The sequence below is a fragment of the Poecilia mexicana genome, unplaced genomic scaffold (assembly GCF_051168715.1).
Source record: "Poecilia mexicana isolate PSO_F unplaced genomic scaffold, ASM5116871v1 scaffold_6, whole genome shotgun sequence".
NCBI lineage: Eukaryota > Metazoa > Chordata > Actinopteri > Cyprinodontiformes > Poeciliidae > Poecilia > Poecilia mexicana.
The window spans coordinates 30,682,337-30,699,560 of NW_028263375.1; the positions used below are offsets into that span (position 1 = coordinate 30,682,337).

General features: G+C 38.3%; 2 protein-coding genes across 3 annotated transcripts in view; one reads left to right on the forward strand and one right to left on the reverse strand.

Moving 5' to 3' along the window:
- Positions 1–1,716, reverse strand: part of cep290 (centrosomal protein 290) — a 60,285-nt gene extending 58,569 nt beyond the window's left edge. Inside the window, exon 1 of one of the 2 annotated variants that reach the window (XM_088006579.1) lies at positions 1,077–1,716. In XM_088006579.1, the coding sequence (XP_087862705.1) occupies positions 1,077–1,184 (108 nt within the window). In that variant the 5' untranslated portion in view covers positions 1,185–1,716. The remainder of the gene's footprint in view (positions 1–1,076) is intronic. The other variant, XM_088006578.1, reaches the window with a different exon arrangement.
- Positions 1,717–1,754: 38 nt separating this feature from the next.
- Positions 1,755–17,224, forward strand: part of tmtc3 (transmembrane O-mannosyltransferase targeting cadherins 3) — a 50,541-nt gene continuing 35,071 nt past the window's right edge. Inside the window, exons 1-4 of the mRNA XM_014970006.2 lie at positions 1,755–1,911; positions 2,966–3,179; positions 3,304–3,522; positions 10,997–11,096. Of these exons, the coding sequence (XP_014825492.2) occupies positions 2,991–3,179; positions 3,304–3,522; positions 10,997–11,096 (508 nt within the window). The 5' untranslated portion in view covers positions 1,755–1,911; positions 2,966–2,990. The remainder of the gene's footprint in view (positions 1,912–2,965; positions 3,180–3,303; positions 3,523–10,996; positions 11,097–17,224) is intronic.

A 17,224-nucleotide genomic window follows, 5' to 3' on the forward strand; every position in this document is an offset into this window, starting at 1 on the left:
GTCTGTGATCTTCAGTCCAACCACATTTAGGTTTAGACGGTAATCCAAAGCTTGACAAAAAGTCTATCCCTAAATGCACAAAGGAATGGAAACTTCTGGAGTAGCCTACTCAAAGTCTGGACAAAAATCAAATTGAGGTGCTTTGGAATGACCTCAAGCAAGATAGTTAATGCTCAAAAACTATTCAATGTAAATAAACTAAAACAATTCGACAAAGAACAGAGAGCCAAGATACCTCCATAGCGATACAAACGACTCATTGCTGAGTTTCACAAACAATTGATGGCAGTTGTTGTCAAGGGTGACATAGTTTTCTTGGGAAACTTTTTGGTTTGTAAACGGTTGTTCATAATTGTTTAGGTTGCATCATTGCCCTCATTTTTTAAAAACTTTCCAACAGTCATGATGCGTAACTGTAGGAACAAAATCTTTTTTTTATTATTCTACAACTGGTAGCAGCTGATTAGCATCTTAAAATCTCTAATACTTGAGCTATGACCAGTGACAAAAGCAAGGTGGATTAGCAGTGCTTGCTAAAAACTAATGGTGTCATCCTGGACATATTGTTTCTGCTGTCTGGAAATTGAGATGTTAAAATGTCATGACAGTCATGCGAGTGTCATACAACAAGACTTTAGACAGAGGCATCTCAGGATTTGTTGTGAGACTTATTGTTACCAGAGATCCTTCCAACCCACAGAATCAGATCCACAACCTTTTGAAGATACTTAGATGATCTGAGATGAGACAAAATTTCATTCCATTTCAGAAAACAGGTGCTTCTGAACTGAACAGCATAAGCAATTAGGACTAGGAGGGAATTAATTTTTTAGAAGGATCCAGGTTATATTAGATTGCTTTCACCCTTATTAATCAGAACTATGATTTAAAAGCTTATTTTTAATTTGCGCTGCTTAGTGATCAGAAACATTTAAGTGTGACAAACGGGCAAAAACAAAAACTGCGAGGACATATTTTTCAGTGCTTTCATTCCTCAAGCATGCGTTTTAAAATCAAGAAGGTAGAGAACACTGAGCATGTCAATATTATGTAAAATATAAACCATAAATAATTACCGCAACAAAAATGCGGAAGACTTCATCCAGTTCGTCTTTTTCACATTCATCAAGAGTCTTTGGATCAATTTTCGACACTTTATCCCATATGAGACCAGACGGCGGCATTTTGAACAAGGGATGTTTTTAAAGATTCGGTTAATCCATGTAGTTAGTAAGCTTACTGCGACAGAGCGCCTCCATTTGATTATATCGTCAATAATACATTATTACGGTTTTCAGTGGCATTATAGGGAAACAAAAACAACTCTACTCATTGTTAAGAATGAACCGTGCAGGATTTATATTTAAAAGCCTTGATTTAAAGACGTATTCAACGCATTTAGTTGAATTCAGTAGGGCATGTCAGACTTGACGGAAGCAAACCTGAGGTACACAGGTAGGGTAGAGTAGCAGCAAACATTTATCTTGAAAGGTCCATGTTGTAAAGCTCTGGCTGCTGCTGCTTGCTGCTAGGATACGGCTCACACAACAGCTACGTGAAAATAAAACAAACACGAACCGTGAGCTTTTGGTGGAACGAAAAAAAATAAAAGTATGCGCAACCTCGTGGACAGCGCGAGCGTGTAACGTTAAAACAAATCAAGGCATTTTAATGCGGTTCTGGTCGCGCGGATGCTTTAAAACTTCAAACAAGCCACTGACTCTTTTTCCCCCCACTAGCTTGGCTAATGTTTAACTTGCGCGCTCACCTCTGCACCGGAAGGGATAGCTGCGGTGCGTTTAAGCTAGTTGGTATAAATGAAATACTGTAAAACTCCGAGTCTTATGTACCGTCCTGAATTTTTATGATAAGTTTGACTGAAGCTCGTGTCTCTGCTCTTGCATTTCCTCGGTAAGGCAGAACTAAACTATTACACTTCCACCATTTCCAATCTTTTTTAAGAGTAGTAGCAACCTAATTAGCATTGCCCGCTAAAGTTGCTAACGCAACGGGACATTAGCGAACCTGACATTTTCACAATACTCTACACTTTGTGGTGTCAAGTCTTTCAAAAAAATAATGACAGCGTCATTTCTCGTTTAATTAAGCAACGTGTGCTGTTAATGAGTGACCTAAAGTGTCTGCTATTTTGATGGGTTTGACAGCACAGGTGTGGTTTGATTACTGTTTACACGAAAGACTTAATTTCCCTACAAGTTCTCGACACTGAGATGTACTATATCTGTTCTTTTTTTCAACAGTATAATCCTCTAATAAGATCATAGCGCATAGCAACATTAGTAAAATTAAGTATTGTACTTCTGACATGCTAATATGTCAATATCCAGGAAACGGAGACAAGATTTCACAGTAAATATTGTCTCCGAGGTGATATGTAGGCAACTTTGAGGTTTGGAATTATAGTTAAGGTATCATGTAAGCTTTTAAGATGATAATCATCTTCATCTGGTTGTAAAACAATGTATGTTTTACCCCAATTATGCATCATATCAACTGTTCTAAAGTTGTTGTTTTTTTAAAGTAAATGCAAAAATCCTCCTAACTCCACAACATCCAAATAATTGTCAGAAAAAACAATGGTTCAAACCAAAAATAAAAATATGAGCAAGAGTCTTCATAGATCATACTGCCACAATCATAGAATCAAGATACATAGAGTTTTCTTATAGTTTGGTATTACTTGCGTATTAAATATGTGTTATATTAGTTACCTCCTATACATTTGTGTTTATGTTTGTAAAAAGTTGAGTTTGGTAGGATAACTCATTATTATCCTAAAAAATAAAACATTTTCTTTGAAGGTTTTTTTTAAAACTTAGGAGTAGATTTTGTTGTCTTAGAATTTGAAGTCAGCCAGTATTGTGCCAAATAAAATACTCCCTGTTGTTCTTACATTTAATACCTTTCAAACCTACTTTGTTTGTTTATCTGTTCTCTTCCACAGTGACCCATGACGGCTTGGGTCAGCTATGGCTGTCGTGTCATGGAAGGAGATGTTGCTTCTGACTGGGCTGGTGGTGGGATGCTACTGGAACAGTCTGTCATGCGGCTTTGTGTTTGACGACGTCTCGGCTATCCTCGACAACAAAGACCTCCGGCCCTCCACACCTCTCCGCAACCTGTTCCTCAACGACTTTTGGGGAACGCCGATGGCCGAGGCAAGTATCTGTTAAAGGTCTACCTCCAGCATACTTGGATATAGGTTAATTTATCGAATGCTGCATCTCTTTGCGGCATCATATTTTGGTTAAGTTTCAGTTTTGAATTGTAAAATGTCTACAGGAAAGGAGCCACAAGTCTTACAGACCACTGACGGTGCTCACATTCCGACTCAACTACCTCTTCAGTGAACTCAGTGCGGCTTCCTATCACCTGCTCAATATTGTTCTGCACGGAGTCGTCTGCATGCTTTTCCTGCGGGTTTGCCGACTGTTCCTGGACAAGACTTTCAGCTTGCTGGCTGCTCTGCTGTTTGCCGTGCACCCCATCCACACGGAGGCTGTAAGTTTGGATTGTGATTAGTGGGAAATTTAAAAAAGTGCATGCTCTGTTGGATATTGAAGAAAACAGCTAGGGGCGATTCTGAAGTCTACCTACCCAGAAGTATTGGGTATCGTTTTTGAAATGCCTGAAAATAGATGGACATCTGGACTAATCTTGTGACCAAATATAACTTAATGGAACTAGGACTGTCAAAATAACAAATTTGCTGGACGATAAACTGTCCAAGAAATGATTGCCATAACTTTTGATATTGTCATTTTGAGACCATTTTCAACTAATATATAATAACAATGGCATTTTATAGTTTTAGTATGTAACTTTAATAGAAAAAAATATTTTGTTACATATTTGCTGAAGCTGTCACTGTCATGACTGTATAATATGAGACAGATGATCTGTGAAAAAACTCAAGTTGCGCTTCCTTCTCCCAGTGTTACCTTGGAAACAACCAATCAGAGGCAGGAGGAGGGTTTTAGCGCTTTCAGTCATGCCAATTTGCACGCTTCTCATTTCCCCGTCAACAGAGCCTGTTGTGAATTGTAAGGCTAGTCAGCATGGCCACCCATGATGGCGGATAAATGGTTTTCCTGTAATGATGAGTCATTTCTCCACCATCAACACATTTAGCAGCACATTCACAAAGTTGATTGACAGTGCTAAGACCCTCCTTGTGGCTCTGATTGGTTGTTTTTCTCAGGAGCGGTGCATTTATTCAGGTGGCAATAGCAGCACAGCGAGGAGTTGGAGGAGATAGATCTTTTCATAGATCATCTGACTCATATTAGACAGCATGGCGACAGTTTTAGCAAATGTGTAAAAATAAAAAAACAACCCACATTTTTTATATAGTTCTATACTGCAGCTTTAATGCCAGTAGACATACTCAAAGATAAAAAAAACGTAATGTCTAAAGAATATTTAGCACTAGAACTGCAAAATATATAAAGTATCCATAAAAAAACTATTAAGATAGACTATTAAGTTTATAACAAAAAATATTAATCATTATCAAAATAGTGATTCATATATTACACAGTTGAATAATTTAGTAAAATTGTCAGTTAGGGCTGCTGTATAAAATAAGTGAAGCTAACTACTTGGTACTAGATGTCAAATGTTTGCAGTGTTTTTCAAAATGCCAGCAGTTCAATGATATTAAAGCGGAGCATCTCTTTCATGATTGTTGTTTAATTTACCATGCAGTTATTTGATTTATTGCTCATTATGACAAGTCTTAATGGGGCAATATAAATTTGATTTTGAGCCAGATAAATTACAAAGTATATTCAAAAAGCTGGAAGAATTAACCAAAGATTCATAGGGAAATTGTCAGAAAAAAACAAAAAGCCCAGACCAATAAGTTTTCAGAAATTAAAGGATCTACAGTGCTGCTTGAAAGTTTGTGAACTAGTTGAGTAGTTTAGATTTTTCTCTATTTTTACCATGATTTTCTTATTTTGTCATCACCAGTTTTTGTATATGAAATGTCAGGTTTATGTTAATCAATTCCATTCATTTGTTTTGAGGAAAATGTGGGAGTTGAAAGTAAACTAAATGAAAACCAGAATCAGAGCATCTGCAAAAGTAAATGAACCACAGCTGCACTGATAAAGACAATCAGGTAAAAGACTCAGGTGAAGCACATGTGAGTGCTTGAGTAATCAATTAAGCAGACCAATCAAATGAGACGTCCCTGGGAAAAGTTTGGAGGTGCACTGGTTAAAAGGGAGACGAAACCAAACAAACCACTGTTGTGTCAAGGCATAAAGACCATATCAACAATGCCGAGAGGAAGGGAGACATCTGAGGACGTCAGGAAGAAGGTGGTGACAGCCCATCAGACTGGGGAAAGGTATAAGACCATCTCCAAAAGATTCCAGCTTCATCCATCCACTGTAAGACAAATCATTTACAAATGGAGGGCACTAGGCATCACTACAACTCTGCCCAGATGTGGACGGCCGTCAAAACTTTCACAAAGAAGCACCAGAAAAATAATAATGCAGGTAAAGGCCAACCCACGCATCACCTCCAGAGAGTTGCAGACCTCTCTGTCAGCGTCTGGGATAAATGTACATGAGTCTACAATCAGGCGAAATATCAATAGACATGGCATTCATGGGAGAGTTGCTAGAAGGAAGCCTCTGCTCTCAAGAAAGAACAAAGCTGCACGTTTAAAGTTTGCCAGAGAACACTTGGACAAACCAGAGGCTTTCTGGAAGTCCATTCTCTGGACGGATGAGTCCAAAATTGAATTATTTGGCCACAATCACAGGCGCCATGTTTGGAGAAAAGTAAACACTGAATTTAAAGAGAAGAACCTCCTCCCAACAGTGAAGCACGGTGGTGGAAATGTGAAAGTCTGGGCCTGCTTTTCTGCCTCTGGACCTGGACGACTCCATATTATCCAGGGAACCATCAATTCCCAGGGCTATCAACAAATTCTTGACCAGAATCTCTTGCCATCAGTCAGGGAGTTGAAGCTGGGACGGAAATGGATTATGCAACAAGACAATGACCCAAAGCATTCCAGCAAAAGTACCAAAGAATGGCTTAAGAGAAAGAAGATTTGCACTCTGGATTGGCCCAGTCAAAGTCCAGACCTCAATCCCAATCTTGCTGTGGCAAGATCTGAAACGGGCAGTACATGCCAGATGTCCTTCCAACCTCTCTCAACTGGCAGAGTTCTGCAAGGAGGAGTGGACAAAAATCCCAAAAAACAGATGTGAGACACTTGTTTGTGGTTACAGAAGACGTTTAGTTGAAGTAATGTCTGCAAAAGGTGGTGCCACAAGGTACTAACTGAAAGAGTTCACATACTTTTGCACTTGGCAGATTTTCTGTCTTTGACAGATAAAATACTTTTGTTGAATAAATAATAAAAAGATGCATCTTTTTTTTCTTTGTGCTCCTTATTTGGAAGGTCCGCATTACAATTTGAGCTTTGGATGTTCATTTTACATGATTATTATAATTTTTCTTTAGAAAACAATGGCCATGTTTGGATGGTTCACAAACTTTCAAGCAGCACTGTATGTGCTTTGAAAACCTGGGATTTCCATGGCTTCCTCCAGTTGCGGCATTATCTATATCAGTAAATAAAGAAATATTTTTTGGATACTGGATAGCTCCCAGTGAAAGTTAATTAAATTAACGATAGAAGTACAGATGATTTAAAAAATTATTTCTAAATTATTACACGCCCTTACAAATAAGGGCATGGTGTTTGTGCCCTTGTTTGAGAGGGTGTAAACACCACAGATTACATAAGGGAGAAAAGGGAGAAGGAAGCAAATATTATGATCTGGGAAGAAATAAACGAATGTGAAACCACTAACTCCAAGATATGGAGAGAGCACGGATGGAAGAATGAGTCAAGATTCTTTGCAACACCCACACAAAGGGAATTCACAGATGCAAAATGTTGGAGCAGAAAGAGTGAATCACTGTCATATCTTTTTGGGGATCTCCAATTATTAAAACAACACTGGGGTGGGATAAAAAAGGGCCATGACTATGTAGTGAAAACAAATATCCCGTTTACTTTTGAAACTATTTATTCAAGAAAAACGTTAAAAAGTTAATTGGTTTCTCTAAAATTCTCCCTAGGTGTGAGTGTGTGTTTGCATGGTTGTGTGTCCTTTCTGTCTCTGTGTTGCCCTGCGATGGACTGGCGACCTGTCCAGGGTGTACCCCGCCTCTCGCTCAAAACGTTCGCTGGAGATAGGCACCAGAGGAATTATGCTCTGAATATCTTGTTCTTTGAGCAAATGGCCTATTTTTGACCTTGGATGCTCCAGTTAACTATTAGTCAATTGCTAAATTTGAGGACGATATTTTAATTGTTGAATGAATTGTTTCAGCCCTATTTTAAAATAAATGTAATTTGTTTACACTGTCTTTTCCTCTCGTCAGTCCCAAGAATCTCCAGATTCTTGTTTTGTTAGAAAAATTGTTTTCTAAAATAAAAATCAATTCAGAATCAAATTGTGACCTTAAATATCGGAATTGATTCTCTAGACACTGAAAGATTCGCTCTCTACTGTTCAGTTATTGAACCATGCCATCCACTTCACTGTGGTGTGGTGGGCACCGTTTTGCTTTTTGTTTCCTATTTTTTTTACCCATACTTTCTAAAACAGCACCAGCAACCACAGCTGTTGTTGAACTGGATGTCATCTGCCCCCCTGTCGCACATCCCACTGCTCGGCCCCTGGTCTTCCTCCCGGCCTGCTCCGATCCACGCAGCGCCTCTCAGACATCTTGAATGGAAACAATTTGCCTCACAAATGAGCCCTCAAAGTTGCTCCAAAGGATGCCCTTCGCGTTATCACTGTCTGGAATCTCTTTCTGAACGGATCGTTTGTTTTGCTGCAGCGTTCCAAGCACTGAAGGTCCCTTCACGATAAGTGCACATAAAGAGGCCTTGTCCTGCTTCCTCACTGTTCTCTGCTGATGACTTTTTGAATGGAGGTTTTTTTTTTCTGAATCTCCCAAGAATCTTCAAATCCAAATTGTTTTGGTGTTCTCCTTAAAGTCTCCAAAAGTGGCTTGAGGGTGAAGCCTGCAATTGAAAAGCAGTTTGCAGATGCTCACTCAGAAGAGGGGGAAAATGGGTCTGGGTAATTCTGTGTAATTGAGCTAACCATGTTCGACTTGTCTTCTGTTCAGCTGAGTTAGCTTTGATGAACTGATTAGATATATGAGAGCTTCCTAGAAGTTGGATGCCTCTGCTTTTTTCTTCTTCTTCTTCTTTCCTTCCTTTGCTAATTGACAAATAGGTCAGTCTGTGAACAGAGCATGTGCTCCATTTGAATGTTGACGCTAATCCTTTTAGTCAGAGGCCGCAGCCCTCGCCTTAATGCCCATGCGTGTGTGTTCTTAAGGGCTGCGGACCGCAAAATAATAGGCTCTTAATTTGCAAAGCTCTTTTTGGAATCACGTGTGGAACCTTATGAGAGGTTTTAGGGCTGGGCTGGTTTGGAATGAAATAAGGCTTCGGGATGGAACAGAGAATGTTGTTTCTTCCACACGAGGGCAGTCATCATTTACCCAAGTGACAGACGTTGCTGTCAGAGAGGCTCTTTAAAAAGACGAACTATAACTGCTGAGGTGATTTACCTGAGTGCTTTTGTTTCCACAGCTGGATTGGTCGGCTCAGATCAGCGGTACTCCGGCTTCCCGCTGTTGTTTTTCAATGCTCCCGAAGATGCAGTGTTATTCCGTGTATTAGGTATCCTGCTGTGGAATGTGTCACCTCACTTATGTCAATGAGTTTCAGGATTTATTTCTAAATGGCTTGTTATGATAGTTGGGAGTCGTGGCGAATCATTTTTCGCTCTTAAGTTAAACAGAATTCAACTTCCCAGAGAAAAGCCTTTCAGCAACAAATGGAGCAATTCTTTGTGAGGCTCCTTTGCTTGGTAATTAGTGTGGTTTGCAGAAGGTGTGCATAAAAAAAATCTTAATTCTGCTCTCAGGATCTTATCAAATAAAACCTCCAGCTCAGAGCCAGCGTTTTTTTTTTGTCTTTAGTGTTTTTTAGTCAGTGGCTGCTGCCCCCATAAATGCCTCTAAATAAAATTTATGTTTCCGTGTTATGCAACATCTGGTTTCAACCATAAGACGTTAGTTCGAAGCAGTCTTCTCTTTATGGGCACAGCGTAAGGGTAACATTTGCTCACTGTCTTCCACCATCTCCATCTCGACACACTTCACAACTGCAGAGAGAATAAGTGCCACCATCCTGAGAAAGTTTGCAATCGATTGTTCAAATCCTACTCTCACCCTATTAACTCTTTTATTTTGTTAAAACTAGAGAGGCACCAATATAAAAATTTGTGGGGATATAAGGGTACAACTAACAATTACTTTAGTAATCGATTTTTCTGATGATTAATCGATTAATTGGATAAAGAAAAATGCCACATTCTGAAGATTTTTCATTTAACCACTACAGCCTTTTTTATACATTATATATTAGAAATATACTAACTTAATATAAACAAATTATTAAAATCTTTTTAAATAGGAAAATAAACATTTTATTGCCTAAGAGGGAATAAAATACCGTTTAATTAGCGAATTTGAACCACGTGAAGCTAAAACTAAGTCAATTGAGGAGTTTTGGCTTAAAACATATTCACAGACAAAAGTGTTTTTAAATTATATGCAAAATATGTATATATTTTTGTGCAGTTTTTGCTTATTTACTGCTCTGAATTTGTTTGTTTTTTCACCAAATGACCTTTTTTGGAGTCTGTATACTCTAATTAATGATTAATCGGCTACTAAATTAGTGGTCAATTATTTAATTAATCGATTAATTGAGATTAATCCGATTAGTGGTTTATTCTTTATTCAAATGTGTGCCAAAGCAGACATGGCAGCAGTGTTTCGAGTGGTTTATTGTTGTGGAACAGCTTCGCTTATTTTTTTTATTTTTTATTTTTTAAATGAAAGTAACCAGAACCTAGGTCATGTGTTGACAGTTTACTTTTTAGTACTGAATGTCTGAGTGTCAACAATAATACAATTCCATTTTTTGGTGGTGTGCTGCTTTCCCAAAAATCAAACAAGAAACACTTAATTCAAAGAAAACCTCTCACAGTGAGTTTATCCTAAGTCAAAAAATCTTAACTCAGAAATGTTCATGCTTTTTTTCTGGAAAATTTCTTGGATTAATCTCAAAGTATTTGAGGTTTTTTTTTTTTTTCTAAGCAAATTTTTGACTTTTCAAATTCAGAAATTTCCTAGTTCTTTTTATAGAATATTTTTTAGATTAATCTTGAAATTTGAGATTTTTTTCTAGTTAATTTTCAACTTTTCAAATCTAGAAACTTCCTTGTTTTTCTGAGAAATTTACTCCTTCCCCTTTATTTGAATTTTTTTATTTTCTAACTACAGTGGCCCTAACAAGTCGTTCTACTATCAGATTCAAGTTGGGACTTCAAAGTGTTGATTTTGCTTTCAACTCTAGGATTTAAAGGAACTCAGTATTTTAGCAGGTTTGCAGTTTTCTGGACGTTTGTTCGGATTAGAGGAGCATGAAAACTGAATGCTGCTTCTCCATGTTTGGTTCTGATTCTGAGCTCCAGATTGTTTCCTCGGTTGTGTGTAGAGTCAGACAGAAGCTTTGAAAGCTTTTTGTCCTTTGTGTTTGGGGCTGATAATATGGATGTTGACGTTTCCAATAATAATTAAATAGTCATAATCAATGCATATCGCAGGTAGAAGATCACTGAATTCAATGAAAAAATTGCCCATATCTTTTGGGGGCTTATTTAGGGTTAGAAGCAGAACTTGTGGGTTTTTACCTCGATTCCCAGATATTCATATTTTTCTAAAAATGTTTTCTTAACACTGTACATCTCAGTGGTCTCATACACCCCATTCCTGTGGCTCCTAGATTGTTGCTAAACTATAGATATTAAGATTCTTGTTTATAAAAAGCCTTTTCCTTTCTATTCAGGTGACTGGTGTTGTTGGTAGAGCAGAGCTCCTTTCTTCAATTTTCCTCTTGGCTGCTTTCCTGGCATACACAAAATCAACTAGTACAGACCACTCAATTGGTAAGTCATATGATCAGAAAATTCTTTAATGTTTCCGATTTAATTTTTTTAAAAACATTTTCTGTGAACTTTCTATGATTTTTTTCTTTCAAAAACCAAAAGAGATTATCCGCTTTGATGATCTAACACATTTTTCTATTTAACAAAGATAACTAGACTAAAGACAAGAAACACTCTGTGTTTATGTACCCACGTAAACACAGAATTTTCTCAAATCCCCATTTTTGTTGAAGTTTTCATATATTTTTAGTGACCTTAGTGGTTATTTTAATAAGAAGCTATCCAAATCAGCATGACCTTTTGTGAAAATGTAAAATTTCACTTGGCCAATACAAATCCTTCTCTTCTTTTTTGGAGCCAATCAGAGGTGGACTTCCTGATGTGTTTTGGATGTTGTTGTGGGTTCTCATCTTGTCTGCTGATTTATTTGTTGATGTGAGAAAGATCTGTATTTTCTCCATTTGTGTTGAACGGCTCTTACTTTTCTTTGCATTAATGGTTTTGGCAACCAGACTAATTGATGCCAGTAAATTTGTTCAATCTCTGCTCTTATATTGTTATAGACTGGAACCATTTTGAGATCTTTGGCCTACTTTATGATGTAAGACAGGTTCTGTTTTCTGTTTTTGTGATTCTACAGGTCACTCAGCAATCACAAAGGAAGGTAGCTTTTGGAGTTTAATTCAGTTTTCCAAAAAAATTCACCCAATAATAATTAATTGCTGGTTTTAAATGTGTGAAAGGGGTAACACTTTATTTGAAGGGGGGTGAATAAGACTGACATAACACATGTCATGAACATGAATAAGCCTTCATGAATATTTATGACTGTTGTCATAAAGCGTCATTCGGTAAATTATGACTTTTAATACAAAGTTGACATAATTCAAAATGTCTTTGTTATGACAACTTGACATTAACCAATAAATAATTACTGTTATAAATTTGTTATAAAAGTATTACTGAGTGATTGCACTTTAAAAATTAGGTAACTTTATGTTATTAAAGGTAAAGTTTAAACAGTAATGATTTATTGGTTAATGTCAAGTTGTCATAACAAAGACATTTTGAATAATGTCAACTTTGTATTAAAAATGTCGTAATTTACCGAATGACTCTTTATGACAACAGTCAATGAAGGCTTATTCATGTTCATGACAGGTGTTATGTCATGTTTATGAAAGTGTCATGACAGTCTTATTCACCCCCCTTCAAATAAAGTGTTACCGTTGCCACTTATTTTTATATTCCAGAGAGAAAAAAAAAAGAAATTTTTTGCTTCATCTACCATTTTAATATCCTGATTTTAAATTCTTGGCATTGCTTTATTGAGACCACATGTCTGCTGTTACCAAGAACCCACCCAACACTTCATGGGTGGAATGGATGGACGCGGCAGGATCATTTGACCACTCATTGCAATGTTTGTGGTTCCTGCCGCAGGGTCTCCATATTCTATAGAATCTCTCTACATGACGGCAAACCCCAAATCGCTCGCATTAACAGGTGCCTCTAGGGGAAGTTGCCGGCTTTGGCAGCATGGAGGGAGTACATTTTACAGAGCATTTCGAGTTTGAACATAGCTCTGATTTTCCTTGGGTCATAAACTTTCCAATGAAATGTTAATCTTTTCCTAAAGAATGTCCCCTTTTTATTGCTTATGTTCGCCTACATTTCAAGTCAACCTGTATTTGACAACATGTCGTGCTAAGGAAGAGATAAACCAAATTAAACTGGTGATTACTTGGTATGTCACTGGTGAGGTAAATGTATAAAATAAATATAAAATAAAGTGAGTTGAGAGTTTAGTTTTTTATTCCCTTCTCACCCTCCGCGGGTGGTCTCTTTCATCCTCTGAGCTCAGGTCCTCTACCAGAGGCCTAGTGTATATATATATATATATATATATATATATATATATATATATATATATATATATATATAGTCCAATTAGTCTTTAACTAGTCCTGAGGGCCCAGGTCATTCATATATATATATACAGGCTAATAACCTGTCTCTCTACAACATGGAAGCTCATGTCAGGCATCATAGCGGCTACGATAAGTGGGCACGTGGATAAATACATGAGCACAACACAGAAGGGCATAGGCATAAATAGCGGGGGAGCCAAACACCAACTCCTTGTAGACCACACAGTCGCTCAAGACTGCAAAACCTGTGCACCGCTTGGATTGATTACAAGAAAGCCTATGACTCAATGCCACACACTTGGATCATTGAATGCTTAGAGATGTACAACATCAATAGAACTCTAAGAGCCTTCATTGCAAACTCGATGGGGCTGTGGAAAACCACCCTTTAAGCCAACTGCAAACCACTTGCACAAGTGTCCATCAAATGTGGCATATACCAAGGAGATGCTCTGTCCCCACTGCTGTTCTGCATAGGCCTGAACCCCATCAGCCAAATCATCAACAAGACTGGCTACGGATACCGACTTAAGAATGGGGCCACAATCAGTCACCTCCTCTACATGGATGACATCAAGCTGTACGCCAAGAGCGAGCGAGACATCGACTCACTGATCCACACCACCAGGATCTACAGCACGGACATTGGGATGTCATTCAGACTAGAGAAGTGTTGTCGGATGGTTACAAAGAGAGGGAAGGTCATCCGCACTGAAGGGGTCTCACTCCCAGAAGGAACAATAGCAGACATTGATGACAGTTAAAAGTACCTGGGAATACCACAAGCAAATGGCAACCTCAATGAGGTCACAAGGAAAGGAGCCACAGCCAAATACCTCCAACGAATAAGGCAAGTCCTGAGAAGCCAGCTCAATGGCAAGAACAAGATCCGTGCAATAAACAGCTATGCCTTACCAGTAATCAGATACCCTGCCGGAATAATTAGCTGGCCAATGGAAGAGATAAAGGCCACGGATGTTAAGACTCGGAAGCTACTCACCATTCATGGAGGGTTCCACCCTAAATCCAGCACCCTGAGACTGTACACGAGCCGTAAGGAAGGAGAGCCACTGTCCAGGATGAAACATCCAAGATCCATAAATACATCAAGGACAAAGCGTCAACAGATCATGTCCTCAGCGAATGTCTCAGAAAAAGGGGAACAGAGGGCGAGGTGCTAGAGGTACCATCATGGGAGGACAAGCCCCTACATGGGATGTACCACTGACAAATAACTGAAGTGACTGATATCAGGAAATCCTACCAATGGCTGGAAAAAGCTGGACTCAAGGACAGCACACACTGAAAAAAGTGATTTTGGAGAGTGGTAAATATGATCTAAAAAAATCATATAAAATGTAATCGATTTTTTCAGTTAGCTAAGGAATTATAAAATAATGGGTAAATTATACATATGCTACCCATTCGTTAACAGTAAAAACCTGCTACATAGGAAAATAGAGTAAAATATACCCCCGAATCTTGAGTCCGGTGCACACACTCCGTACCAGTAGGTGGCGGTAATGCACACCATTAAGTTGCTTGCCAACCGCCATTAAAACAAAAAGAAGAAGAAGTCCGTTTTTGAATGAGCGGGACAGGGACCTCTGGATCCTCTCTGCCATCGAACCGTGAGCTGAAGGTAAGCTATTTGTGAATAATAGCGCGAAGGCAAATTGTAATATTTGAAATGATGAGATATTTCACTTCACTTATATTCAATATGCATCTGTGTAACATGCCATTACTTGAAATCAAAGTTTGAATCTGTCCCTGGCGCCACCATGAACGTTAACTGTCTGGACAACTAAGTTGCAATGAAATGCGTTCCCGGTGTGCTTTTTACAACATTAGCTAGCATGCATGACTGTGTCTGACCGCTGGTTTTAAGGTTAGAAACTAGTCAACTCCAGCTTTTTCTAATATATTGAATGGGCGCATGTTGAGGATAGACTGTAAAGGGGATAGTTCAGCTTTTGACGAGTGTGGTTAAGGTATAATGGTCATTAAGTATCTGCAGGTCTCTGCTCCCACTTCACGCTGCACCGAAATACACTGCTGTCAATGAGGAACAATTCATTAGTGTATTTTCGCCTCAGTCTTAAAATACTACTATGCTAATATGTCGCCAACATATGAAATGACTGACGTGTTTTATGTTGTTTACCTGTTAGCTCTGTTAGCTCCCTTAACATGGCAGCTAGAGTCGGTCTCCGCCGCGGTCTGTTTAAAAACAAAATGATCCACTCTCCAGATTACCTGCATGCCCATGCCTATGAGATCTGGTCTCATTTAAAATGTTATTTTTGTCCTTTTATTACCTAGATCAAGGAAGAGTTCAGACGTATCACTACATTTTCCTTGGAGGAGACATTCATGCTAAAGCTGCGGTCTGAAGGAGGGGCTGCTGGTTCCAAGATGCGCTGGACACTATAAATGACGTATGTTATTTTACTTTTTTTCACAAATATGTCATTATTGATATACGTGAATTAAAAGTGAAATAATTTGTAAAGAATTGCTTTGTTGTGAACAAAGTTGAGCTCCTTACCAGCTTAAACTACCCTTTTTTTAAGCAATTCTGTCTTACTGTATGTAATTCTCTCCCCACTCTCCACTAACAGTCTTTTCACTAAATTGTATCTCCCTACAGACACAGAGCATTGAGGAAAAAAAGGGATGCAGTTGTCTGCTGCCTCATTAACTACCTTGGTGAAAGACAAAAAGATATTTTCCATGACTGCCAGGTATGTCATTGATAACAGATGATTGATTAACTCAAGGGATCCTCTCCACTCCTTTCCCCTCTCTCCCCTTTTCATCTTCTAATCACTCCCCTTTGGTCTCCTTTAGATAAGTTGAAATGTATTGAAACAGCATCTTCAATTAAATTAATAATGTGTGTCTTCTTTGTTTCTTTCTTTTTAACATGTAGGAATGTGAGGACTACACAGACAAAACAATGAAGGTGATCGTGATGCACAACATCATCGCTGAGGAGGATCCATCAGATGTGTCGATAGTGATTGAGGGAAACCAAGTGATGGAAGGATGTGGAAGCCGAACAAAGGCATGTGTGCTGCTGATGGGACTGATATATGCCCTCAACCTTGACTATCCAAAGCAGCTCAAGAACACATTTGAAGCTTTTCAAAAACTTTTTTTGGAATTTGATGGGGTAAAACTACTGAAGAAGGTCCACAGCCTCAAAACCAAGCTCATGCAATAGACATACATTTCCCCTCTCGTTCCAAGAGGATCTTTTGTCTGGACAGATATTTTTAATGGAGTATAATTTTATATTTTTGTCCTCTTCCCTCCTCTGCTCCACAGACAGACACAGAAATATATGTACAGATGGATACATAAGTATGTTGCAGCCTCTCTCAGCTCACTCAATTGTTCTCTGATTTCTCCACAATGACAGAACTGGAAAAGCAATAGAAACTGGCCAGTCTGGTCAATACCACTGAGTGAATCCTGAAGAATTTTGAACTCTCCCTGTTTCCCTCCCCATTTGTTTGTTTCTTTTATTCTCATCCTATCTCTGAGAGTGAGAGCAAGCACAGAAACTAAAGAATGTTGATTTTCTGATTTGTCTTTATCCAGAAGTTTGATGCTGTACACACACAGAAACAATCTTGTTGAGTTTGTGTGTGGATTTTGTGGCTTTTAAAATAGAATAAGGGGTCTCTGAAAGTGTTGTTTGCACTGACAAATTATCCAGAAAGAACATTTGAAGCCATTAGCATAGTGAGTTATAAAACGGGTTTATTCATTGAAATGTTGTGTAAAGCTGTTGTACTGCACTTTATTAATTTTTTGGATAATTTAGTGTATTATTGCTGCTTATAAACAAGGCAGTTCAGTTATTTGTGTATAAATACACCTGCAGATTGCTGATTTGCTCAGTCACTGTTGTATGTGGCTGAAGAAACACAAGTAAGAGTTTAGATACAAGAAAATCTTCATGTGACTGGACATCTCTTGCACCTCTGCTCTGATCACCTCACTTCTTTCATTTTCTCTTCTCTCCTCACTTCTCCTTTTCTCTGATCTACTCCTTTCTTATTGAGCAGTCTGGATGTCCTAAAACAGGAATATGTTATATTGTCCAACATTACTGAAACATTTGAAGTTGTTAGGTTATAATGCAGGTTCATTATTTGTAATGTTCTGTGACACTGTTGTGCTGCA